This window comes from Condylostylus longicornis, unplaced genomic scaffold (assembly GCF_029603195.1).
Source record: "Condylostylus longicornis isolate FDR11 unplaced genomic scaffold, ASM2960319v2 ptg000006l, whole genome shotgun sequence".
NCBI classification, from domain to species: domain Eukaryota; kingdom Metazoa; phylum Arthropoda; class Insecta; order Diptera; family Dolichopodidae; genus Condylostylus; species Condylostylus longicornis.
The window spans coordinates 3,913,303-3,939,562 of NW_026577975.1; the positions used below are offsets into that span (position 1 = coordinate 3,913,303).

The 26,260-nt window shown below is 20.3% G+C and overlaps 2 protein-coding genes across 2 annotated transcripts in view; one reads left to right on the forward strand and one right to left on the reverse strand.

Annotated features, from left to right (window-relative positions):
- The window catches only part of LOC129616958 (extracellular matrix-binding protein ebh), a 61,487-nt gene that overhangs the window by 26,796 nt on the left and 8,431 nt on the right, over positions 1 to 26,260 (reverse strand). Inside the window, exon 4 of the mRNA XM_055532433.1 lies at positions 24,586 to 24,683. Coding sequence (XP_055388408.1) covers positions 24,586 to 24,683 — 98 coding nt within the window. The remainder of the gene's footprint in view (positions 1 to 24,585; positions 24,684 to 26,260) is intronic.
- LOC129618436 (probable WRKY transcription factor protein 1) lies at positions 14,402 to 16,579 on the forward strand. Its single transcript, XM_055533172.1, has 2 exons — positions 14,402 to 14,939; positions 15,046 to 16,579. Exons 1-2 carry the CDS (start codon positions 14,509 to 14,511, stop codon positions 16,565 to 16,567), a joined length of 1,953 nt encoding a protein of 650 aa, XP_055389147.1. The 5' UTR covers positions 14,402 to 14,508; the 3' UTR covers positions 16,568 to 16,579.

Below are 26,260 nucleotides of genomic sequence, written 5' to 3' on the forward strand. Positions count from 1 at the left end.
AATAAAATAAATTATAAAAATTAAATTTTTCGAAAATTATACAAAAATAGAATTCAAGCCTTCCGAAAATTTTTATCTAATACTTTTAGTTTTTTTACAAAAAAAAAAATTTTAAAACAAAAAAAAAATTTGAGCGCCGGTAGAAATTTTCCAAAAATTTTTTTTTTCCAAATTTCGAATTTTAAAGTGCAATTTTTTCGGTATGACATCTACTCATTTTTCAAGACACCTATTCAGACAAACAAAATTTTGACTCATTTTCAATATTCTTAATTATCGGATTTACTAAAACAATTATTAACGAATTACCTTGCATTGGTTTAATATCAAATAACAAATTAATATAACAGATTTTATATTAATTGATTCAAATAATAAATAACAGTTTAAGTAGTGTAATAAAAATTAATTAAATAATTGAATGCAATGTTTATTACTAATTAAAAAAATTTATATAATAAAATTTCTCACATTGATTTCTTTTCAATCTGAATTTTGAATTTTTTCTTGTCAATTACTGTACTATACACTTACATAACAATTATTCTGCACAATAAATACCAAATTTACGATATAATCTATATTACATACATAGATAGACTATTATAACTAGACTATTATAATAGTCTATATCTAGAGTATAACAAAATTATTATACTGGAATGAGAGAGATTTTGATGATGAATTTACTCATATCAAAATTCTCCAAAATTCCATATACACATGTATATACATATCATCATTTTTAGAAGGAACTAAAAAAAAATAGGAAGAGGAAAAAAAAACAAATAAAACTAACAAAAAAAAAAAATTTTTTTTTAAACAAAAATCTCATTCTTTAACTTAAATGATTTTTGTTTTAAAATAAATAGTAACTATGTACATAGATTTACCACATACATATATACAATAATATTGTGGAACATAATTCATACAATGTACATACATACAACATACACTCATAATATTAAAATATACATATACCAATATCGTATTTGAAATTTTACGAATAAAACTTGGAAAAAAAAAATTCTTTTTTTTTTGATTATTTTGATTTTGCTATTTCTTTTTTTTTTTCTTTTTGCTTATTTTTTTCTGAGGAATATTTGTTTTAAAAATTTGTGCCAAGTTAGCGCAATTAATCTCTTACACGCTAATTAGCACCATTGGGATTTCGACAAAAAGAAAGAAAAAACAAATTACAAGAAAGAGAATGAAAAAGAAAAAATGGGATGTTAAAAAAAAAAATAAAGTCAAAAATAAAAAGAGAAAAACAGTAAAAAAGAAAAATATTATGAGAAAAACTTTTATGTTAGTGTTGTTATTGAATTTTTTTTTTCTCATTTTTTTCTTTCATTTTCATATTTTCTTCAAATAACATTCTTTATGGTTTTATGAATAAAACCATCATTAAAATCATCAATATTATCATCACTACTATCAACAACATCAATTGGACTAACTATTATATTATAACAACTCATAGCTAAATACATACATATGTCTACTGTTATCATAACATAAAATTTTGTTACATGTTAAAATTATAAACGAAAGTATATCGTATATTAACATTGTATATAATTGCATCAATACTTATACATATGTATATACATTAAAATAGAAAATCAACTATTAATATTTATGTGTACAGAGAATTAGTTAACAATTTTCAGTTTGTTAGCTGATGTTAATGCTACTGCTATACTGCTATTGCTCCTACTAATATACTATTACTATTTGCAATGTGCCAATGTTCATTATTTTTGAGTGATAAGAGAATTCTCAATCGTCGTAACAAACGAATAAACTAGTGCATTACTTTAAAAATTCAGAGGAAAAACAAAACAGTAAAAAAAAATGAATTTCAAAATATACACATTATGTAAGTATAGTTTCAAATTTATCATACATACATATATACATATATTATTATGCCTGTATGTAAAAAGTGATACTAGCATAGCATTTAAAGGAAAAAGAAAATTATGATTATTTTTCATTTCATGATGATATCAAAAAAAAAAATTTTTTTAGACTTGAAATGTGTAAATATACATACATATGTATGCATATACATGCAATGTATGTATGTAAATTACAATATTCTGCACATTTTCATAAATAGCTACACCATAAGAATGATATTTTATAATTTTATATTTTGCATATACAAGATTCTTACAAACATAACATACGATGAGTATTAAAAAATATAGTTGCATAATAACAAAATAAAGAGAACAAAAATAAATGAGAGTTATTATATTTATATGTTTGTTTGTATGTATATAATGGTAGATAACATTGAGAGAGAAAAAAAAAAGCAATATGAGAAATGATAACATTGTTAACTTTTATTTTAATGTTTTATTGACATTTTCCTGAAGTTTATATGTACTGATGAAAAACGTAAAGAAAAAAAAAAAAAATTATGAGCAAAAAACAAAATAACAAAAACACAAAAAATAAAATTTATTTTTATGTATTTTATTTTTTGTGGATTTAAGAATTGGATTTTCACTTTGTACAAAAAATTTTTTTTTGTTTGTAATTTTCTTTTTTGTATAATATTATTTAAACAAGAGAAAATTTATGTTAAATGATTCAATTAATTAATTTAATTGAGTTATTTAAAAAAAAAGGACGTATAATTACATTATACATACATATATAAATACTGTACATGAATACATATACATATATAGATATATAATTTATATACCTATAAACAAATTATTATAAATGGCGTTAATATTATTATATAAAAATTATTGTTAAAAAATATTGTACAATATAAAAATAATTAGAATATAATTAAATAAATATGTAAAAAAAAATATAAGTGTGCATGTATGTATATACAAAAATCAAATTAAAATATTATTATGTAATTTGTATACAAATTAGTACATACATGTATAAGCAGTAAAAGAGCCTCATTTAAAAAATTTACTAATCGAAATATTAAAATTAGATTTTTGTTAATATTTTAAGGATATTAGGATACATTCCTTAACATTTATTTATTAAAATAAAAAAAATAAAAGAAGCTCTAGAGTAATTTGAAATTTGACGTATAGTCTATATGGTGAATAATATGGTTAAAAGTTATTTTATAAACCTTATCGTAAAATTTTTCATTAATATTTTCAAACAAGAGAAGAAAAAAAAGATATAACATTTGTGCTAATGTTACTCTCACAATTTTTTTGTGTTGGGCAACTGTTTTCTTGCATAACATAGACATAAAATTTGCCAACAATTATCATAGCAATTTTACTTTTCCATGTAATGTTACTAATTAATTATTACTCTTGCTAATAATAATTAGCAAGGGTAAAAAAAATTAATAATGTTATTATTAATTGCGGACTGCTTACAACTTCATTACTGTAAAATTACATTGCCTATAGGTGTAATTTTTTTTTTTTAAATATAAATAGTCTGTTGAAGAGATTTTATTTTTTAAATTAATAAAAGTTTTAAAAAGCAAATTCAATTAATTATAAGAATGAGAAATAATACGCCGATCTATACCGTTATAAAACCATCTGCAATATGTAAAATTCTCAAATTTTTCTGGCTTATTTATACAATTTTTTTATAAACTCAAATTTTAAATAAACTACATAGAAAAAAATTGAAAAAAAAAAATTATTTTTTCTGATAATGAAGATAAGTCTAGTGTAAATACATACGTTTATATTGACATTTGATTGAACTATTCTCTCTTATTCTCAATATATCATTAATATGTTGCAAAAGTAACATAACTCAAAAAATACAATTTCTGAGTTATTTATACAAAAATAAGTACTTAAAATATTAGTGTGAGAAAATGCTATTTCTCTAGCTTGAAAATTTTCGCTTTCAATAAAATAATGCTATAAAGAGAAAACAAATATTAACTGTAAAACCTTAAAATTCGATTTTATTAAATGTCAAAATATGCACATTTGTGCAGAATGTTAGTGTTACCGAAAACAACCGATATGTATTTTATATGTATTAAATGCATAAAAATTAATTTGAAAATGACATTTTTAATTTCATTAAAACAAAAAAAAAATTTTGTAATAAATAATATTTTTTAAAGATATTTTTGAATTTGCTGAACTTACAAAATAAGTCTATAATTTACATATAGCTACATACATACATGCATTCATATACAAATATATTTGTACACATGTATTTATTTAATATAAAAATATGTTAAAAAAAACAACACAAATTAATCAAATTACTTCTGATATGTGACGTAGGTTAAAAAAATAGAAGAGAAGAAACCAAAGAAAAAAAATTCAAATGAAACACCGAACCAACAACAGTCCAATAATAAAAACAAAAGTGAAATAATAAAAAAAGAAAATTATTTTTTCAATCATCCAAAAATATTTTTTATATTTTTACTATAAGGATGCTATTTTTTTTTTATTTTATTATATGGTTTGTAAATCCAACTGCATTTTATTTAAAAACTTCAAAAATATTAAAAAACAAAAAAAAAAATATGAATTTTTTTTTTAAATCATACAAGTGTACATAGCATTTTTTTTTTATTATTTTTAATACACTCTTGTTTTTATACTTTAAAAATTGCATATCTATGCGAGTGAAATTGAATCAGACAATGAGAGGGACCTATGTTACTACCATAGTCCACCTTTTATTTTATTCACATATACTATAGATATATGTATATATGTACATATTTACATAGTGTGTATATGTATAATTTTCCAATTAAAAAATAATACCTCAAGTAAAAATAATTTACAACAGGGAAAAAAAAAATATGCATTCAATATAGGCGAAGAAATAAAAAAAGAACAAAAAAAAAAACAATTAAATAAAAATCGCTGATCTACCTGTTTTTTTTATACTATATATATATATATATATATATATATAAAATATAAATAAAAAAAAATAAAAAACAAATTTAATTTAATAAAAAAAAAATGTTCATCCGTTCGAGAATATGTAATTAAATAAATTGAAATAAAACTTTTCACATATTCATGATATTGCATACATTTAGGATAAAATAATAAAATGTAAATATATGTATGTGTGTATAAGTAAATGTATAACAATTCTTTTTTAATACGATTTTACATTTACAGGTACATACATGCACTATAATATTAAGCGTATAAAAAATGGGTTCAGTATCATTTATGAAAGTTAAAAATAAAAGATTTCTATGGATTCATTTGATTTCCATATTATTCGAATAACCTTTGATGAATCCTTTCTATATATCAAAATAATTTAGTTAATAACTTTCGATAATATTAAATAAATAGCTAAGGAATCGATCTTTTTATAATATCGAAAGAACAAAATTGATTTAGTATGCAGAAAAAATGGAAATTTTTATCTAGCAATTTAAAACTATTCAATGATAAATTGGCAAGCCAGACAAAATCTCATAATTATTTAAATCTCTTTATATTTTTAAACAGCAAGAGAGTATCTCACGTTGTTTTTCAAGTTTGAAATGTTAATCAATTTGAGAGCATAATTTTTGGAAGCAATTACATTATTACAGTGCAATGTTTAGTGAAACGAATCGGAATTTGATGATAATTTTATAATTCATTTTTATAGATTCCAACTATAAACACTACTGATGAATTTAAATTGGTGAATTTAGAAATTTTTAAAATTCATATATAAGAACTGTAAAATTTTTATATTCCCTTAAAGAGTTATGAATGAAACAATAAAGATTAATTCTGCCTAAAATTCTCCCCATATAAAGGCATAGAAATGACCACTACAATAAAATAATATTGAAAAATTCGATAACTATGAATGTAAAATGAAAAAAAAAAACTTCTCTTCAATAAAAATATAATTGATTTGTGGTCCTTAAAATATAAAAGTAATTAAATTCAAGTGAAAAATAATAATAATTTAATGGTTAAAAACTTTAAAATAAATAATTGGATTTTTTTTTGGGGAATAATTTGCATTTAAAACACGCATTTAGAATTGAGAAGTGAAAAAAATTTTAAATTATACAATTGAATATGAGATAATAAAAAAAATCATCAAGTTTTTAATTGAAAAATTGAAGAAAAAAATAAAACGAATTATTTATGAAATTATTTTTTGTATCACATATAAAAAATATTATGGAATTTAGAATTGTTTGCATGTAAGAATAAATTAATTTTTAATAATGCAAGTGACAAAACATAAATATTATGATTTAACAAAAAAAAAAAATAAAGAGATTTATTTCTTCTCTTCTAATTAACAAAAACTAAGAGTATTAAGCTGTTAACAGTTTTAACCCGTAATTCGTAAAATTTATTCTTATATTTTCAATTTCACCACATAACATTAATTTTCTCACTCTTTTGCAAGCAACAAAGTTTTGTGTGATCAGCAGTGAAAACAACAAAGAGAAAAAAGTAAGCTGACCATGTGTTGATGCGTTCTTATCCTTATATAGAAATAAAATAACTAAAATTTGAAAAATAATTTTGAAATAAATTTAATTAAAAAACTCGAATTATAGAAAAAAAAATGTAAAATCAGATTTCCTATAATATATTTAAAAAATTTTATTCATTCAACAGAAAATAAAATAAAAAAATACGGAAAGAGACAACATTTGACTTAAAAACAAAAAAAAACAAATGAGAACATACAAAAATTATCCAGCAACATTTTTTGTTCTTTTCTTCTTTAAAATCTATATGATTAATAAAAAATTTCAGAGTATACTTATATATTGTTACCGTTATTGTATTTAAATATTTCGCTTCTCTTGCCAAATTAATATGCACTGCACAATGTAATTAATTATTACTACTTGATTTTTATTATTATACAATATTATTTTGTTTTATTTTTTTTTTTCAATATATAATTATTTATTAAATCCTTTTTAATAATTTTTGCATAAAATTTATGAGTAATTAAAAAATATATGTATATATATATGTATATGTATATATATAAATGTATATATATATTTATATATAAATATATATATATATATATATAAACAATTTTTAATAATAATTATTAAAAAAAACAGTATGATTTAAATTGTTGTGTATATATAATTGTTTATATATAATTGTATATATTGTTGTGTTGATATATATGTATATATATATATATATATATATATATATATATATATATAAACTTAAAATATATATATATATATATATATATATATATACTTAAAATATATATATATATATATATATATATATATATATATATATATATATATATATATATATCAGTTATATATTAATATATATGATGTATATATAAATATAAATCAATACACAATATATATATATATATATATATATCAGTTATATATTAATATATATGATGTATATATAAATATAAATCAATACACAATATTGTTTTAATCGTTTTTAATTTAATTAAATTGTATTTAAGGTGCAAAAAATTAATTATAAATGTCATTATGTTAATCAAAAATTGATGGATTAATTTTACAAAAAAAAAAATAAAAAAAATAGATAAAGGAAAAAATCAATTTTTATTTTTTACATTTTTTATATTATATACTCAGATACACACACACATACATTCGTATATTAATTATTTAATAAATGCTTATATGAGATTAAAAATTTTGTTGTCGAAAAACTATAAATTTAATAGACTAATAAAAAAAAAAAGCAAAATCAAAAATAAATAAAAATAAATTTTATTAAAAAAAAAAATGTTTCTTTTTTTATTGTACTCTATAAATATTAAAACTAATTTATAAATAAAAATTTTTTCCAGATTAAATTTTAATAAATTAATTATTAAAGTTTTTATTATTTTATACAATAACATGGGGGCAATATAATTTGTCTTTAAATTAAAATTTCCTGATTATATGTATAGAATTATTGCAGCTTAAAATTTCGTGTTAATTTGTGAACCTATATATACATATACAGTAACACTAATAAAGATAAAGAAAATTGTAAATAACGTAAACTATTATAATTTTTAATAAAATATATTAAATGGTCTTCTTGCCTAAACGCCGAAGAAGTCATAATTCATAGTAGTGCCATAGTAGAACTTGTAATAATAATTATACATAATAATTATATTTTATAATAAGTAATTGATTACTTCTGATTACTGATCAGTATCAGTAATCAGAAGTAATTTAAATAATAATTACATTGCATAATAATTCAATTTTTCGTATAAAAATTTCAAAATGTTCGCTTTATATACACTGACAAAAAATTATAAATATTCGTAAAATGAACTATTATTAATTGAAATTAAGTTTAAAATCAAGAAATTCACTATAAAAATATTAAAATTCTAAAAAGTTCAAAATAAAATATTTAATATTAAAATATTATAAATTTCTTTTTTTTTTTTTTACAAAAATTCTACAAAATTTTAATTATTAATTATCGCCACCTACAAGACTTTTTTATAATTTATTCAATATCAAATTTTTATTAAAATTAATATTAAAATTATATTTGAAAAAAAAAAATTAATATTTTATTTTCAAATTCCGAATATTTTCCTTAAAGACCTGTAAAACCCCTAAATTGACTTTTAATATACACACATAACACATAAATATTTATTTATTTTAATTATTTAATATACGCAATGGGACAATATTGAAATGTATTTGAAATTTTTTATATTTTTTCTACACTATACTCTATACAGTATTGTATATTATTTACAGTTATATATATTTATGCATTTCAAGCTTACCATATACCCTTATTCTATTTTGACAATTTAAATAAATTATTAAATAATACTGAATACTCTTTTATTTTTATAAAATATTCAAACTACTCGTATATATAAGAACATCATTCATAATTCAAATCAAAATTACATGATATATATGTATATTTATATAAAATGGGTGATTTTGGGGTATACATGTACCTGTGTAATGAATATCTTATAAAACACTAATCAATATCAATTAATTCAAAAAAAAATACAATAAAATAAATTAATATACAATCGAAAATAATTATATGATACCTTGATAGAAAATTATCAATTTTAATTAAAGGATACCATCATTTAAATAAAATATTGATAGATTATTATATTGTATAAATAAAAGTGAAGTAATAAAAATATTATTATTATAAACGATACTAAACAAATAGATTTACAAATTATTGTAATATAAACGTATGTATTTATGTCAAACACCTACATGAAATCTCCCAACATAATAATAATAATTAGCAGTAGAAATCACGATATTAGAAAGTGTGAGATTCCACGATATTGTAATAAGGAGTGAAAAAAAATCTCAATTCTATTATTACTCAATTTATAAATACAAAACACAAAATTCTCTCCACCTCATACTCTCCAAACATTCGACTCTTTCTATTGTCTATTTTTATTGCTTATTTTATTTTTTTAATTTTTATTTTTGTATATTACACACAAATAATATCAAAATGTCATAGAAGTAACTGTTATTGTCATTTTCCGTATTTTAACACCCCGAATAAAAAAATAAAATAAAAAATTCTAATATAAATTTCAAATTTGTTAAAATATAAAGTAAAAAACAAAAGTGTTCTATTTTATTTTACAATTTTATTGGTTATGGGTTTAAAAGCAGGCAATTTGTATTGTAATAATAATAGGATAAAAGTGTATATATATAAGGTCAATAAAAAAAATTATAAAAAAATAATAATAAAAAAAAAATTTTTTATATATTTTTCCGATATGATGTTGATGAATGATGAATGCTGATAGTAGGCAGAGAGGCAGAATTCAATTCTCAAATGATTTCTATTGTTTAAATGCGTAAACGTCTGTTCATATATGTACATATTCACATATGTATATATACTTCTACCATTGTTTTTTTTGCGGATTTATTCTTATTTTTAAAACAATTATTATTTGAAAAGATTCTAAAATGTCCAAAACAATTTTGAAATTCATATTTCATTCAAGAATATTTTCAAAATATTGAAGAGGAAAAATTAAAAGAAAAAACAATAATATACATATATAAAATTCCATAGCATTGTAAAATATGTGTAAAAAAAATGTAAATGCACATACACATTTCGACATTTGATCACACTACATGCATGTGTATGTGGGTGCTTCAAATATATGACCGTTATGACATTGTGATTTTTCATGTAATAAAAATCATAATAAAAATAAATATCAAAAAATTGAAAATAATTTTTTTTTTATTTCATTTTTTAATTTGATCCATATTCATATTTTTTTCTTTTATTCTACTTTTTATACATACATATTTATTATTGTGAATATGTAAACATACAATTCAGGTATGTTATAAATGTACAATCAAATTTCAGAACTCAAAACACGATAAAAAAAAATACAAATTTTCACAGCGAAAATTCCAAATTGATAACAGTAAAAATGCAAAAAAAAAAATAAACTCATAGAAAATGGCAATTTATTTATTTTACACTTAATAAATTTATAATCTTAAAAGTGTTATACTACAATATGTATAACAGTTTTATAACAGTTTACAATATATATAACAGTTTACCATATGTATAACAGTTTACAATATGTATAACAGTTTACAATATGTATAACAGTTTACAATATGGAGTATAAAATGTATATTAAGGTACACTTAAGTTTTTTATTAATTTATTGAGAATATTTACAGATAAAAATTACTTTTCAATTAGAGCAGTATACATTTTATAAAAAATTCAGTGATATATGGAGTCGGAATCAAATGGTTCAGTATGCCAAAGAATTTGAAAGATTTTAATTTTTAAAAATCTGGCAGAGAACTGAAATATTTTATAATAGATTAGACTTGTAACTAAACGTGGCTATACAAGAAACAGTTTAAATATTATAAACGAGTAAATTTATGGTTAGGTGTTCGCGTATAACATCAAAAATTTGTTCTATGACATGTGAAATTTTATATATATACATACATTGTATTGTGTGTAAAATAATTTAAAAATTACATATTAATGTATAACAAAATATCAATGCATATAATGAATACAAAAACATCTTGTATAAATCATGATCCATTTTTGTACCATCAACATATTATACACTGTTATAATATGTTATATACGCTTTATCACGCACATATACCATACAAACATTATATTATAACGTATATTATATTCATATATGTATATGTTTTAAAAATTGCTTTCAATTCGCGTCCTTTTTGAACATTTTAAAAACGTATATGCATTAAAATGTCACATAAAAAAAAAAAATAATAATAAAAAAAAAAACGAAAAACAAGAAATCCTTTATGATAGGGTTTAAAGAGGTCATCACTGAGGGCAGTCACAATATCAGTAGTTGAGCTCTAATAGATTTTTATTTTTACTAAAAAAAAAAAAAAAACACACACATGAATTATAAAACAATATTCATGTATATGCTATGTATAACGCAAATATAAATGATAATATGTATGCATGCTATATATACAGAGAACAGGATATGCTATAGTAGAAAAAAGAAGGATAATGATAAAACAAAAAAAAAAAAGAAGAGGAAAAATGTACAACTGTTTTTCGATTTTTTCTACTTTTTTCTCTTTTTTTTTTTTTTTTTTGTAAAACTGGTAAATTCTTTCCTCAATACAATTAAGTAAGCAATAACTGATTGAAAAAGGATTTCAAAAAAAAAAAAATTAAAATGAAAAACGTTTATACAATTATAATTTGTAGGCATTTATGTATGTACGTATATCTCTATAGAATACATAAACTTATGCCGACTAATGTACGCACATACATTCGCACATATAAAATTGACATTCATATATGTAGATAGAGGAAAATAAAATGTGAGAACAATTTCAGAATTTTAAATTTTATATTTTTGTAATTATTGTTATTAATGTTTGACCGTCAATTACCGATTTAATTGTCATAAAAGCTTTTTTCTTTCTTTCTTTTTTTTTTCATTATTATTTTCTCTTTCTTATTTTTGTATTTATATTTGATTATTGCCTCTCTTCATATTATATATTGCTTATAAATACACGGTCATCATTAATGTAATAATAAACACAAACAATATGAAAGGGGGAGAAAAATTTTTGATGATGATGATGATATTAATGATTGATGATATTGATGTTGATTTATAATTATGTAATATACGCTCTTGTTTATAAATTTATGATAATCTCTTCATCAAAAATATATAAGTACAATTGTAGAATAACAGAACAGTAAAAATTCTTCTCATGTGATATTTCAGAAATAAAAAAAAATTTTTTTTCATTTAAATTCACCAGGATTTTAGTTGGGTAATTTTTTAATATGTTATTTTTGATTTTATAATATATCATAATATTATATAAATGAGTATATAGGTATATGCATAAGAACTCAACAACACAAAAATATGTTAAAATGAGTTTTTGTTATAATTATGAATTATAAAATTATAGAGATATTAAAATTATTGTAATTTTTCCAATAGATTTATTTTAAATTGCAAAGGTTATAAAATTTTTAAGTTTGTGATTATTGGTTGTTTAACTACATAATATATGGTAATGTATATATGACGAATTTTATATTATATAATATTGATTTCTAAATATATGCGAAATTATCTATTTTTAACAAAAATTATTTAAATATCCTAGAGTTCAAAACTATTGTATTACAATCGAAAAAATATTGAAACTCTCGTTTTTCTATATAAAGGTATAATGTAACATATGTGAATAAATTTGATTATTTGAGAATATTATGTATAAACAAAAATCTAATTAGAGTACTATGTTTAATATAATTATAATTTAATTAAATATAAATCAGAATTTAAATGCTATTTATTATATTTTAATTTATTTTAAATTTCAAAAATTAAAATTTTATTCCGAACACCATTGAATTTTTGTAAATATTTAAATTCTTACAACAAAATATTGGAGAAATATCAGTAAATTATTAAAATAAAATTTTAATTGTATTTTCTACTCAAGTTACTCTGGTAATACGGAAAATTATTAAAAATATTGAATATATTTCCAAAAAAAAATCAATTTCTGATGCATTTCTAGGAGATATTAATTTCTCAATTAGTATTAAAAATTAAAAGAAATCGAATAATTTTAAAGTACTATTTCTTTACAAATGTTTAAATTGCATTATTCAAACCTATAAATGTAAGAAAATAAGCAAAACAATTACAAAAAATTTTAATTCACCCTAATTTAATAACAATAATAATGAATGTACAAGTATTTTTATATATGCAATAAAATAAACTAAAAATTCTCTTATACAAATACAATTTTCGCTCATAAAAATATTTCTAAGAGAAAACAATTTATATTAGATTGCAAAGCAATGTCATTAGTAACGCAATACAAAATACAATTCTCTATTTCACTTTTTGCTTACAATTATTATTAACACGATTTTCTCTTTCGTTTATCACTGAAGAGAATTCTCTTTCAATATTGTCTACCACATCAAATCTCTTAAATGTATTACTCGTTTCCTGATGAAAATGAATATTCTTCTACTAGGAAAATATCAAATTATTTTCTACATTAATAAAATTGTTTTGGGTGAAAAAAAAAATAAAAAAGATATTCACGGCGAATTTAATGCAATCCAAAGAAAAACCTTTTTGATCAATTGAAGAGAATTTTGTGAAAACGCTTTGTATGTTTTTGTTATTTTTGTATAATTAAGAGTTTTAATTTATTATATATTAAATTGTGAGTCCTTTTTTTTAATAAAAAATTTTTAAATAAAATGGTACAAATAAAATATATAAAAACCATATGGATAAGGACTTTTTCATATTGGAAAAGTAAAAAAAATGTTGAATTGAAATAAATTTCATTTTGATTTTCTTTCACTGATTTTTTCTTGTTTTATTTGCTCTTTTATGTTTTACTTTTTCAGCCCTCATTTTTTATTTATTCGCTTTCTTTTCTTCTTCTTTTTTTTTGTGTTTTTGGGCAATTAAAAAAGTATAAAGCCAGAAAGGCAATTTGATAACCATTCAGTCATAATTTTGACGATAAAGCGTTCGGTTGTTTTAATTTAATTGTTTTATTGTTTTTATTTTTATTTCATCGGTTTCGCATCATACAATATGGAATAAAATAAATTTTGTGAGAGAAAAGACAAAACACTATAAGGATATAAGTGATTTTAGAAAAGAAAAAACAAAAAAAAAAGTAAAAAAACTGTTTAAAGTTTTCAGAAAAAAATTTTTTTTTAAATTTTAGCAATTAAAAAGGATTTAATTCAATTGAAATGCCATAGACTGTTAAATATTTGAAAGGATTTTAACCTTAGTTATTAACACTAAATGCAATTAATAAATTTAAGGATTATTTAAATATTTTTTTTTTTAATTTCACAAATATGGACTGTTAAAGATTGTTAAAGAAAAATTATTATTAAATTAAAAAGAATTTTATTCGAAAAGCATAAAAAAAATTAAATTATATTCAATATGTTTACAAATTGGTTAACAAGTCCTACAACAACTACATCAACATCTGTTAGTCAAAGTGGAAATCCTTCTTCAACTTCATTTGTTGGTCAATTACCAACAAATTTAATGACAACACCACCTGATATTATACTTGAAGTTGGACCACCACCTAGTGTTCGTTTTGTAGCACATAGTTCACTTTTAGCAATGCATAGCGGATATTTACGTTCTGCTATACGTTTAGATGAAAATAATGGAAATTTACATAATACAATTGGTGGTCCTGTTGAATTACCACCAATTTATTTAACAAATGTTACACCAGAACAATTTGGTCCACTATTAACATATATGTATACAGGATATTTAGATTTAACAATTGAAAATATTTTTGGTGTTTTATTAGCAACTCATGTTCTTCATATGCCAAGAGCATTAGAAATTTGCAGGTAAATTAAAAGAAATAAAAAAAAAGAGAATTCTAAAAAATATTTTTTTTTTAAATATTTTATATTTTTTAATGAAAAAAAAAATAAAAAATCAAAAATATTATAGGGCATTTTTAGCACGTTCACAAGCTGAAGGATTTTTAAATGGAAACTATCTTAATCAATTAAATAATAATAATTGTGAATTAAATACAACAAAAAATACAAAAATTATACGACCAATACCAAGTAAACCAATAATATCAAGTTTAGGATTTATAGTACCTCCAATGCAACATATCTCTTTACCAAGTACAGATACACCATTCCGAAGTTTAAGTTCACATAATTTAGAAAATTTAACAAAAATAACAAATAAAATTTCAACTTCAACAAAAATTAATCAAAAATTAGAAGAATCAAATTCAAGTAATCCATCACCAACATGTGAAAATTCAAATCCATTAGAATTAAAAACAAAAACAACATTTAATCAAAATCAAAAGGATAATAATTCAAATAATCAAAATAATAATGCAAAACAAACAATTTTACAATCAACAACACCAACTATAATTAAAAAATCACCAAAATTAAAACGTTCTAGATCAAAAAGTTCTACAGTAACAGCAGCAGCAATAGCAGGAACAACAACAACAATATCAAATCCAACAACAGCAATAACAGATACATCAAATTCAATAAAACATTCAAATATATTTAATCAAAATCAAAATTTAAATTCTAATAATCAAGATAATGAAAATAAAGTTATTATTGATGTTGCTAGTTGTGATGGACCAGTAAGATTTCGTAGAGTATTAAATGATGCATACGGAAGACAACCAGATAGTGTTCATATACCACCACCACAACATGAACGTAGTCATGAAAGTGTATCATATTCATTTCATCAACAAATGGCAAAAAATATAAGTCAACAGAGACAGAAACAACAACAACAACAACAGCAGCAACAACAACAACAATCTGAAGAATCTGAAAATAGTGAAGATGTAAAAAATAATCCTTTATCAAATCAACATGGATCAACAACAAATAGTAATAATAATAATTCTACAAATAGTGGTGGTGGTGGTGGTGGTACTGGTAGTAATGGAGAAACTTTTAATTGTGTTTATTGTAAACATACATTTAAATCACAATATTGTTATCAAAAACATGCAAAACGACATTTAAATCCACTTTCATTAGAACAAGGTGAAGGTATTATATTAGCACCATCAGCAACTAGTTTTCGTGATTTATTTAAAGAAACCACAACAACTACAAATATCAATTCTACAAAATCATCAATAACATCAATTGCATCTAGTGGAATAAATAATAATAATCATAATTTAAATCAGCATCAGCATCATCATCATCATAATCATTCACATCAACATCATCATCAAAATCATAATAAAAGAGATACAACAAATAATATGAATGATATTCAAAATTCTGATACTGAAACAAATAATAATCCTACAATTGGACACACAAATAATAATAATAAAAGAGAAGTTCGACCATTAGATATGAATGTTCAATATTATCCTTGTAAAACATGTGGTAGTAAATTTCCAAGTTATTATTTTGTTCATAAACATAGAAAGATGTGTCATTCAAATGAAGAGAATTAAAAAATGCAAATAAAAATTATTAAAAAACTTTATAATGAGAATTTGTTTTTTTTTTTTTTAAATTATTTAAATAAAATATTATTTTTATTACATTTTATTATATAATAATGTAGAAAATTGAAATAGAAATTAAATGAAATACAAGACATATCAGTTTTAAATATTATTAATAATAATTTTAAAAATAATAAAGAAAATAATGAAACTTAATATTAAAATGAGTGGAAAATTGAAATTTTAAAAATTTTTATGAAAATATAGAAAATTTCAATGATATTCCCAAAATTGTACATTAAAATTGTTTTCTATATTCAAATTGTATGAAAAAAAAAAAATGAAATAAAATTGTAAGTGTTAAAAAATAAAATAACAATTTCAATTATTTTTAATTATTTGCAAGAACAATTGAACGTAATATTGATAATCATCTAAATTCCCACAAAGAGTAAACTGTCACTATTAAAATTTAATTTCCAAAAATGTTTCTTTAAACGAATATTCGAATTAAAAATTTTTTAATTATATTATATTATCTTTTAATTATACGCTAGGCTAGTCACCTACCTAGCTAACTCCACACAATATCATGCACTAGCCCTATACTCCTTATAGGAGTGAAGAAGGAAAAAAAAAAAAATATTATCTTTCAAGCCCAATTTCAAAATTACTTCAAAATGGAATTAATGCATGCAAACTAGTATTGTTTTAAAAATAAAAATTCATATTATATACTGCAATAATTAATGTGATCAAATTATAATTAATTCAATACATTCAATTCATAATTTTAAATTAAAATTAAATTTAATAATTATTTCAATTAAAAAATCACATATCAGAGAGAACCAAACACTTGTGTTACATTACATATCAATGAAGCTTAATAATTAATTTATTTATTATTAATAATTTAATATTAATAATATTAATATTAATAATATTAATATTAATAATATTAATAACTTAATATTAATAATATTAATAATTTAATATTAATAAAAATTTTGAAAAATAAATTCTTTCTCTAAAATTGAATTAAAACCATAAAATTTGAAATTCTGAATTCCATATTATCAATTTATACTATAAAGATTTATACTAGAATTAAATAATTTTAAATTTATTTTAATGAATTTTAATTAATAATTTTAAAAATATTTTTGAATATTAAAAATTCAAAATATAAATTCACTTTAGTAAATTATTATAATTGTAACAGGGAAGGAGAAAATTCATATTTACTCATAATTGGAACATTCATAACAGGAAATTCTCAATTTCTCTCAAAGCAAAACTATTAAGCGAAATTATTAAAGTACTTTTACTTAAATATTCTTTTTTTTTTTAATTTACACTCAAACTCTCAATGCTATTGTATATTGTTATGAAATTTACGCTCAAGCTCTTAAACAATGCAATGTAAATAGAACAACTACAAATGTGCAGTATTGAAATGTTATCTTTGAAACACATAATGAAAATTAGATAGTGGTGTTCTTTTAAAATTATGATAAGATTTTAAAAATTATGTATGATATTTTCACCTAACAAGGTCTAATTAAATAAAATAGAATAAATTCTCATTAAACTGCAAAAAAATAATTTGAAATCTATTGCAATTATTTTGTTTAAACAACATTCTTAGTTATAATTATAGTGATATTTTTTGCAAATCAGCGAAAAAATTTACATTTCATTTTAAATATTTAAAAAAAAAAAAACAAAAATTATATTTGAAAACAAAAAAAAAAAAACAGGGAGAAAGAATACACAGAAAAAAAAAACACATACATACTATAAATAAAAATTTAATTAGTAATTAATCAAATTAAAAATAAAAAAAATAAATAAAATAAAAAAGTAAATACAAATGAAAAACGAACTTTTCAAGTGTTTTAATTACAGAAATCATAAAATTGAATTAAAAAAAAATACAAATATAATTTTCATCTTTTTATTTTATTTTTTTATTTATAAAATTAAAAAAAAAAAAGGAAAACAAAAAACTTTTCTTTTTTTCTGTTCCTTTTTTTTTTTTATTATAATTAAATTTTTTTATTCACTTTTTTTAATTTTTTTTTTTTCATTAATTGAATTCCCTCGGAGTGGTAAAATCATGGAAAATAAAATAAAAAATATACACGTAAGTATGTATTGGAAATGAAAATTGCAATGGGAATAAAATAATATCCTGAATGATTTTGACTTGAAGAAGAGGCTATACATTTTTTTTTACTTTGTATTTTTGAAGCACCACAATAATAAAGAAAATAATCAACTGAAATATATATTTTATTCGAAAATTTTAAAAATAACAAAAAAAAAAACAAACAATTAATCGCATAATATAAAAATCATTTGAGTTATCATTTACAAATACAAAGTTAAATAAATAATAATAAGAAAAAAAAAAATGAAAATAAAATATTTTTTTATTGCTATTAAAATTAAATCAAATAAAAAATAAAAAATCCAAGAGATTTTCAAAAAAAAAAGAAAAAAATTCTAATAGTATTAAAATATCATAAAATTTGTAATAAAATTTCTAATACAAAAAAAAATTTTAAGTTTCACCCGGAAGCCAAAAAAAAAGTATTTATTTATTTACAGTGAATTCTGAATAAATTGACTCTTATCACACTAAATTGACAGTCACAGTTGTTTTGTTTTGACAATTAATTTTTGACAATATTGCCTCTCTCTATAGTATTAGTATTACGAATATATCATAATAAGGCAAAAATAAGTGTTGCTATCCAAAAATCAATACAACATATTTGATTATATTGGAATAATCAAAAAATCCGCAAATCGTTGGAATAATCAAAAAATCCACAAACAACCGGATGACCAAATTGATTATATTAGAATAATCAAAAAAAAAACATTTTCATTTTACTTAAGCTTAACTTTGAAAATTGTTGTCATTGTTAATATTGTCATTTCATACACGATTCAACATTATATCCAACTTAACTAAGATGATCAACATATTTGTTGTATAAAAATTAAGTTTCTTACTTTTGTCCACATACATACATATAACTTCGAAACAAAGTACGACACATAATTCAAACTTTCGAGAGCATTTAGAGAAAACTTTTAAGGCTTAAAATTAACATTAATTTTCGAAAAAAAAAAATTATCAAAATCGACTTAAAATTCGAAGTTTAGAGATTAATATCAAAAAACACCATTGATTATTTAAAAATTCTTAATCATTGTTTAATTTTCGAAATTATTATTTATTTTAATTTCAAAAATTACAATTTTTTTTTTTTTTCTTCCTTCACTAAAATTTGACCTTTAACTTATTCTTTTTCGAAAAGTCACACACAATTAACCTATATTTTTTATTTTTTAAATTCAATATATGGAAAAAAAAAAAACAAGAAATAAAAAACTTTCCTCCTCTTCCCCTAACTAACGTTGTAATAGCAAAAAAGTTTAAAAATTTCTGCTCTAAATAAAATAAAAATTATATAATTTAATTTATTAATTAAAAAAAAAAAAATTGCTAGGACGCCATTATTCACTAATAAAATAGAAACAAAATTAAAATAATTGAGAACTTTAAACTAAAACAAAAAAAAAAAATGAAAATGAAAAAAAAAAATTTGTATAACTCTTTAATTAACATTTAATAAAAATTTAAAAACGAACGACGATTATAAATTTTAAAGGTCCTTTCCAATAAAATGCAATTCAAATAACAAAAAAAGAAAAGCAAAAAAAAAACTCGCAAAATAAATGCTTAATACACAGAAAGGAAAAGAGAAAAAAAAGAAAAATAAATACAAAACTTTCAATTAAAAATATTGACATTTCTTTTTTACTATTTATATTAAATCGAATTAAAATAATTTTCAAAGTATATAAATATTATATACTTATAAAAGCCACAATTAAACAAAAAGGAAATCACCATCGAAATTTCAACAAAAAAAAAAAATAAACAGAAAAAAAATGTGAGCGTAAAGTGAATTTTGACAGAAATCTCTGATACGAGACCAAAATTAAAAATAAATAATCGAGTTAAAAATGGATGTGTTATAAAGGAACATTCCATAAATCGAAACCATATTTGAGAATAAGTTTCGAAATTGTTTTCAATATTGTCCTTTTGACATCCCAATTGCAATAGTTCTTTATCCCTATACAATTCAGCAATAATAACATTTTCAAGCTGGATCGTGTAGTAATACAATATGTATTACCAAAAATTTTCATTAATCCTAATAGTAATAAAATAAAATAAAAAAATCGGTAAATTAGATTCCGGCAAAACACAAATATTTTATAATAATTGACCCAAAAATACCCAAAACCTATTTCTTTTAATAATGAGGCGAAACATTACAAAATTTTAACAAACAAATATGATAAAAATATACAATATTTATATAATTAGAATTTCTTTGGTTTTAAGAAAATTCCACATGATTCGATTTTTGTAAAATCGATTCATTAAATTTTGAAAACCTGTTCCTCGTAAATTAAGTTAAAAGTTCATATTTAATTAAAAAAATAAATTTATACTGAAGAATTTATTCAAGAAACTGAACTTAAACAATTTCTGTTTTTCACCATAGAAAAACCATATTCCTTATTTACTCAACATAACATTACCGTATAAATATTTCGGTTTTAAAATTACGATATTACCAATAAGTTCGTAAATTATCTCATTATCGATTATCGATTTTCAAATTTAATAATCGATTTTTCATATTATAATTTAATTTCAATTTTTATCCGTACACCAATTATTCGAAATTTAGACTCGTACACGCATATTATATTAAAAACTGAAAATTTGCTGAATTTTAAATTTTTTTTCTTTTTTAATTAGTCGTTCAATTTGAATTCTTTTTATATGAATATTTAAAAAAAAAAAAAAAATCTTTTAATTAACTTGTTTTCTCATCATTTCCCAATATATATTTTTAAGTATCAAAATATATATACTTATATACACAGATGTATACAACCTTTATGGTATGTATAGAATGTTCATGTACGTCAGACCAATTTTACGTATAATAAAAATTATTTGTACATGTGTAAGTAAATCAAGAAGAAAAAAAAAATCATTTTACCTTCGCGGATTTTTTTATTTTTACGCGGACTAGTATCATAATATTTTTGAAGACCCCCCCCCCCATTTCCCCCCATAAATATTTTATTAATAAATTTTTTTTTGCACTTTTTTACCCTCTTGCAAGCCAAAAAATTGTATGTAAAATGTTGAAATTCAGTCAATGATGATGAAATTTACAACCCTTTCTTGTTGTCTTCCTTTCTCTCTCTCTCACACAATTTATTCTTTTTAATATAAACTTTTAAAAGTGGAAAGAAAAAAAAAATTTCACCACCACTCTAAAAACAAAACAAAAATCTTTTTTTTTTTATTTCTCTTCTTTTTTGTTGTTACTTTTGAACGCAACTATCGCTAGATGAATTGAAATTCCTTCAGATTTCAAAATGAAAATTGCTAGATAGCCCTATATAGCGCTATGTAACTTGAGTTTCATATTTTGACATATATGTATATGTACAACTATAAATTCGCAAACATACACATTAAATATATATATTCGGCTAAAATATGAAAAGACTAAAGAGTGTTTGGGTGAGCAAAATATTTATTGCAGTTTAAGGAAGGCACTTTGATGTGGGGGAGATTTTTTTTTTTTTTACAAAAATTATATAACCGTGTAAATGAGGTGAGGAAATGAAGAAAAAGGGAAAAAACAGATTTTTTTATTGCGTTTTTTTTTATTCTACTCTACCATACCCTAGAGGGATCAAGAAAAAAAAATTAATTTTTTTTATTTCAGAATCTCTTGTTGTTTTGTCCTTTTTTTTTCCTTTCTCTTTCTTTTTTTGCATTAAAAAATAACATTAAATTAAATAAAAAAAAAATATTACTGGAAAAAAAAAAGATAATATACAAATTTATCTGTGTAATCTTTTTTTATGGCCTGACCAGTTAATTAATAATAAAAAAAAAAAAAAAAATATTAAAAATAAGTAAAAAAAAAAAACTTTTTAATTGTATGAAATTATTTATGATCAAAAAAAAATATCAAAGATTTTAGATTAAAGGAATTAAGGTAACGATTTCAAATACAATTTTTAAAATTTTTTCAATTTCTCATCTAAAATTTAAGAATAGAACAATATCGGAAGATAAAACTGAATTATGAATGAAAATTCTATTATTTGTATATACGTTAGAATTAAAACTTAACCTGATTCGGAGTGTTATATGCCCTCAGAAACAATGAAGCCGTTCACTTATCATTATAAGAACGAATTACAATGTATGAAACTTGAAAGAGAACGAAAAAGGAACACATAAAGCAGTGAATGAAAATATACACAATATCTAAGAAATACAATACAGAAAATCTAAGATTTAAAAAATTTATAAGACGACAGTCTTTCAGCAATAATAAGTTTCATTAAATATAAAGCGGTTAAAGTAAAATATACGAATAGAAAAACTGGAATTTTAATTTTTAATACTAATTAATACTTTTCAGCTCCGACTCCCTTCCTATGAAATGAAATTAGAAGAAAAATCGATCCTATCACAAAATTCTTATACTTACATTTTAGGTTTTAAAAAAAAAACAAATACAGCAAACAAATTATATTCTATATACTTATTTCCTAATTAAACCTGATTCCTATTCTTCATTTAAACTAAATTCTCCACATCTAAATTCATAACATTTATTCACCATATAATTTAACATTTTCTTTTTTATTGCTGTTAAATTTTTATTTTGCTTTTTATTTTATATCTGCACAAAATACACAAAATATAAACCATAGTAATCATATTTAAAATAATTTTCAATACATAAAATATACATATAATAAAATATTTAGAAGTGTTAATTTATTTAAATTTAATTAAATGAAAATAATGATTATATTTTCATTAAATTTGTTAATTCAATTGTATAACCTCGAGATAAATATCAATATGGTAAAAAAAAAAAAAACAATTTGCAAAAATAGAATATTAAAATAAAGCAGAGAAAAAAAAAATGAATTTAAATAATAAAAAATTTATTTAAATTTTCATTGTATATTGGGGTAAAAAAATACAAAGATAATAATCATACAGAATTCTATAAAAAAAAAATTAATATACACAAATTAATATAAAAATTATTAAATAATCATGAAAATTATATTTAATTTTTAAAATTTTTGAGTGGAAGAGTAAAAAACAAAGCCGTGTACAAATTATGATTCTTTCTTTTTATAGATATTTATGTATATGCTAATTATAATAAAATCATTATAATTTTCAATAAAATTATTGAAAAGTATAATAATACATTACTATATTTTACAAATAAAGGAAAACCAAAAATTAAGAAAATTAAGGTTTTGTGGCACACAAATTTTTGTAAACCATAAAAATGGCATATATAATATCATTAATAGCAATTGTATATTTCCATCTCTCTAATGATAATTATAATTTAGATTTGAAATTAAATTACTAGCACTGTAACTCATTTCTTTTATTTTTGGTACGAATCTCGAATTTTATAAAGAAAAAAAATTCTGCAGCAAATCAGATTTTAAATTTTATAACTTAAAAAGTTAAAATATGGTATAAAAATAAAAATAACACCCCAATTGTTTCAAAATTATAAAAGTTTCTTGAAATTTAGGAGCGCAACAGAACCAGTAAAATAAATATTAAGACCTTTTGATAACAAACAGATTGCTTATATATATAGCACAAATGTAAAACATTTGCAAATATTTATGCTAATCTTATAAAACCTAAACGAACTGAACTTCTAATAAACAGAAAAATATTTATTTTGTTTGGATTTATTCCATTTTCAAATAATATCACCTCAATACACAATATTTAATATTAATATGACCCTTGCAAACCATTATTATTTTTCACATTTAATTAAGTAAAAATATATTATAATGAAAATATATTTATAATTAAATAAATAAAAATAAAAACTTACCTTTAACATCTGAAACAATGCTATCAACATCACCATCATTAGTTGAAATGGCAGGATTTGAGGAAGCGTCTGAATCAAGGCGTTTCTTTTTTGGTTCACTAATTGTTAAGAAAAAAAAAATATTATTAATTTATTAATAGTATATTAATAGTAGTTTTAAAAAATTTTTATAAATTTCTTAATATATATATTAAAAATTTATGTATAGAAATAAGAAAATAATAATTATTAACATACAATAAGAGATTAGATTTTAAAGTATATAGTTTAATTTGATTTTGATTAAAATTGTTTTTAAATTGGAATATACATAGTAAAAAGACTCTTGAGTAAAGCAAAAGAAAAAACTTGTTCAATTAAACAGAGTTTCATAAATATAGATTCAAATCTTTTTTGTTTTCTGTTCATATTTTGAATTTTATGAAATATTTTTTAATTTAATATAAAAAAAACAAAAGCAAACATTTCGAATTTTAATTAAACGACTAAGTACATGAGTCCCGCAATAATTTAGAAATTTTCGAAAACTGAAAAAAAATAACCTAAAATAGTGATTTCTTTTATGATCTACCCTTTTATTTTTATTTCAATTTACACAAAATTCAATAAAAATAATTTAATTTAAATTATTCTACCGAAACAAAATCAAAAAACCACCTTTCATTTCACAATAAAAATTTAGGCAAAACAAAAATTTTTTGCTTTGCTATTTTTTGCAAGTTTATTCAACTTCAAAAAACGAAATTTTTCTCATTTAAATTTTTTCCTTTTTTTTTTGATTTTGTTTACTTTGAAAATATTGGAGATTTATTACAATAATTTTACAAACAATATAGGTACTATGAGTATTACATACTTATATAATGTAATATAATTTAGTATATAACTAAAAAATAATAATGTAATCAAATAAAAATTTTATTTGAAATCCGTTTACAGAAAGTGCATGCATATTACAAATACAAATTTATGCACATATGTGTAAACACATAATTTTATATTTTTTTACATATAAACTTTTATTTTCTGTTGTTTTTTTTGTTTTTTTAAATAACCATAATCCAATATTTCCGAATAGAAGAATAGAACAATTGAATTTTAATTTGTGTTTTGCCTTTTTATTTCCTTTTTATTCTTTAAAATCTAATCTGATAAGTATTTTCGCAAATATTTATTTAATAATAATAAAAAAAAATTTAAAAAAAATAATTAAAATTATTAAAAATAAGTTTTTTAATCGAATATTTGAAAATTTTATATTTTTAATACAAAAATTTCAATAGTTTACGCTACAAAAAAAAATTAATGTTCAAAAAATAATATTTATGAATTGAAAATCCGGATAAAATTTGTTCTTTGGTAAATTCATAGTTTAACAAACGATAAAACACTTGTTATCTTTTATTTCTTTAAATTTTCGATTATCTAAAAAGTTTTATTTTAAATTTCTCTAAATTTTACATTTCCATATTTATAAAGAAAGGAACTCAAAGGAGATACATAGAATCCCATTTAAATATTTATTGAGAGCCAATAAAATGTGGAATTTAAGAATTGATAAATTATATAAAGAAATCATGTATTCAATATCCTACGTTACTATAGATACTGATTTGAATTTATATAAATCATTTAAATAATTAGAATAATGTTAAAAACTAATTAAAAAAATTTT